A 3,541-nucleotide genomic window follows, 5' to 3' on the forward strand; every position below is an offset into this window, starting at 1 on the left:
ACTCAAAACATTATAAACTAGGCTGTCAAATAATGTTCATTAGTGAATACACAACATTTTTGCTATAAACATTATGTATTCAACAGGCTACTTGGACCAACTGTACATTATACAGATAAGCATTTCAGAACAACATACAACACAAGCTGTCAATAAGCCAGAGAACCTGGACAACAAATGGTGATGTGGCCTGCCTTCTAGTGCCTTCAATGTGTACGTGTGAGTGTGACTGCACTACTTGGTTTACAACTGCACTGGCAACAATATTTTCATTCACATATTCATGAATTTATTCACAAAATTACTTCATTGTCATTAGTTTTCTGAAGCGGAACCGATGTAGGTATCGACGGAACTATTTTACGATTACACTTCCGTCCTCCGCTCAAATGTGTCCTCCACGGAGCGCCGACAGCGCCGACTGTGAGGTTGATTACAAGAAGTCCTGAAGAAAGCAGGTTATGGAAAACGTAATTTCAGTGACGGACAGATTCGCTTAAAGACAATAAACTGGTGAGAACAATGGCGGCTGATTGTGTGTGAACGTATATGTGTAAGTAGTAAGCTAGCCTTTCGGTAACGTTAAGGAGTGTAACGTTAGTTAGTGTTAGTGCAGCTAAATTACCTCGTTAAGTTACTTTGACACTGACGAGTATTTTCAAATCGTTACTGTACGTAAGAAGTAGCAGCAATACAACAATTAAAAATGAATCCATGACAAGTAAAAGTCCTAGTCTCACAATCTAACTCGAGCTAAAGTACGGTGGTCCAACTATATAGCAGTCAAATGTCTTTGTATTGCACAAATGATAGAATGGTTGATTAAAAACATAAATACTTCCTCACAAAGTGGAAGTGCCTCACGAGACAGGGTAAGTTTACATTTTACACCACCAACTAAGACTCATAAGAGGTGAGGAAATATGATTAAAATGGAAATGTAACAGACAGTGAATGACAAAATACAGCAGTATCTTCTTAAGTGTGTAATTTGGCTCTCATAATTGTGAGTGAAATAAATAAATTACTACAGATGTTACAGCCGGAGATTTAGAGGTGTCACTGTGAAGAGGCCTGAACAACAAAGGCACACTGAAGGAACAGCTGGGGAGGTTTTGTGGTTGTTACTGAAACCTTATTATCACCTGTTTATTAACAATAACATCACGTGTTGTCCTCAGCAGACCCACTGAGTTCATTGAAACGGGATGGCAGCCCCTTCACCCCATGACCGCAGCCGTAAAGACGACGATGAGGACGACCCCGTTGAACAGATGATATCCCGCACTGGCTGTGCTGAGCTGCACTATGCTGTGCAGGAGTGCATGGCTGAACACCAGGACTGGCGCACGTGCAAGAGCCAGGTCCAGACTTTCAAAGACTGCATGATGAACTTCCAAATCGCACGGAAAGAACAGCTGATGAAGCAGCGGCAGCAGCAGCTGACCTCCACCCAGTCCGCGCCCAGCTGAACTCACAACAAAGACTGTACATCACTTAATTATTGTTCAGAAAATAAAGTGTGATCGGTGACAAAAGAAATCCTGACTTGGACTTTTCAGTTTGTGTGTTTTGTGAAGAGACCAAATGTGATTTATCAGCCAATAGAAGCTTAACGCAGACAGTTTGTATCGATGTCTCTGTTTGCTGATAAAGGAAATGGAAGAACAGAAATAACAAAGACATGTTTGAGGTCATTTAGAAACAGGGTCTTATATGGTTTGTCCACCAGAGAGCAGCGGGAAGTTAATTTCCAAGCACTCGGTACATATCTTGGTCACTGCTGTATTGTTCAATTTAAGGGACATTTTTGTTTACGATTTATATATGTGTGTGTGTATATATTGATCCGGTATTCACTTTCTTTTTATTTCGTTTTTATAATTCATAAATATAAAGAAAGCAATTTAAGTGAACCAACTTAGTAAATAGTACATGAACACCCTTTGTGTTATGGGGCTTAATTGTGTCAGTGAGAAATATTTCATCAATAATTCAGATCTTATACGAAACAAATAACAGATAACAGAGCTCAAATCCATCTCAGTTGATTTTAGGATTTAAGGTGGATAAAAATGAGCCATACTGTTGAATGAGACTGACTCCATTCCAGTGAACGCGCTCCATGCATATGGCTCAGTGACTGAATGCACCAGGTTTAATAATAATGTGATATTTATTTCCTAGAACCACTGAGGGGTCTGTGAGCTGCAATGCAATAAACCAAGCTTCACCACGAACAACATAAGCTAGTGACTCCAAAGAGCACTCAGTAATTACATTTCAGTTCACGTTTTATTTGTGAGAAATGACAAGGTTCTGCACGAAGCCCAGACATCGCAACAACAATGCTCATCTCAGTTAAAACTGAATGAAAGTCAGTGATTCAAACACCTATAAAAGGCCTACAATGTTTACAATGATAAACTTTGGGACAACAAAGAAGATGTATAGTCAGTAAGAGGATGTTGAACTTAAGACTTCTCATCTGACTTAAAAAGAAAAGGTGGACAGAGGAGAGAGTGTCAGGCTGTCTTTTCTCTTGCAGCCCATCATAGGTTAGTTAATAGGTGCTTTGGAGATTCATTAATCCCAAATTCAAACAGTAAAAGGTGTGTTTGTTACCGCAAAGGTCATTAACCAGCATCCACTGGTGATGTTATCATAAACTGAGCTCATTAGAACGTCTTTGTACAAACACTGTTCACAAAATGTCGTGTACATTCTTACACTTATTATTATTTTTATAGATCTTTGTCAGTACAGATTTCATATGCTGTAATACTTTCTGTACAAGTCTTTCCACTCGAACCATGGTCTCTAATGATGAATGCACCTTGAGGGAACATCGTGGTGTTTGCTCACTGTGTACAAACTCACTTCACAAAGCGTTTCGTAAGTGCTTATACTAGAGTGTGAAATAAAAAATGTCACAAGAGCTAATCTTTGTATCTAAGTCATGATACAGCAGCTGGCCTACTTTGTTTCATTTGGGTAACCTTCAATCTATCCATATTTAAAACTGAGTGATGTGCGAAGCTCAAATTCTTCAGAATTCAAAGCAATCATCAGATGTTTGTTGTCGACGCAAGAAAAAGCGTAATCAGAGCCCCGCTCTTAATGGATCAATTCATTAATAGGGTATTGCTGAACGAGGTCCTCTTAGTAACAGCTGGAAGCTCGATCTCAAGAGATCAATGAGGAAAGTATATCTCTCGCTGTACACAGGTCAGACACGCAGTCATCCTTTTGGATGCAGCATCAAATAGAGCTGCTGCTAAACAATCGTTAAGAGAACATCAGGTATGACTGATTGTTGTTTAGCACATGTGTATTTACTGGAATATGTGCTGCATACTGCTGTGTTTTATCATGCTCATTGAACTTGTATGAAAATGATCCATGTGGTTTTTAGTCTCTGTTGAGGTTTAATGTGTAATATGACTTGATTTCTCTGTTCTGTAGACTGTGGAGCATTTAAGCAGAGGCCATCCTCCAACACAGGCTGTGGAGTTCAACTATGTCTTCTCTCAGGACCGTT

At 39.4% G+C, this 3,541-nt stretch overlaps 1 protein-coding gene across 2 annotated transcripts; it reads left to right on the top strand.

Annotated features, from left to right (window-relative positions):
• The first annotated feature begins 390 nt into the window (after positions 1 to 390).
• coa4 (cytochrome c oxidase assembly factor 4 homolog) lies at positions 391 to 1,706 on the top strand. Of its 2 annotated transcripts, none has more exons than XM_031841566.1 (2): positions 391 to 513; positions 1,182 to 1,706. In XM_031841566.1, exon 2 carries the CDS (start codon positions 1,209 to 1,211, stop codon positions 1,470 to 1,472), a length of 264 nt encoding a protein of 87 aa, XP_031697426.1. In that variant the 5' UTR covers positions 391 to 513; positions 1,182 to 1,208; the 3' UTR covers positions 1,473 to 1,706. The 2 variants fall into 2 exon arrangements, with proteins under 2 accessions (XP_031697426.1, XP_031697427.1); XM_031841567.1 differs by having other exon boundaries at positions 1,185 to 1,706.
• The last annotated feature ends 1,835 nt before the right edge of the window (positions 1,707 to 3,541 follow it).

The sequence above is a fragment of the Anarrhichthys ocellatus genome, unplaced genomic scaffold, assembly GCF_004355925.1.
Source record: "Anarrhichthys ocellatus isolate YVR2014 unplaced genomic scaffold, GSC_Weel_1.0 scaffold4706, whole genome shotgun sequence".
Classification (NCBI taxonomy): Eukaryota; Metazoa; Chordata; class Actinopteri; order Perciformes; family Anarhichadidae; genus Anarrhichthys; species Anarrhichthys ocellatus.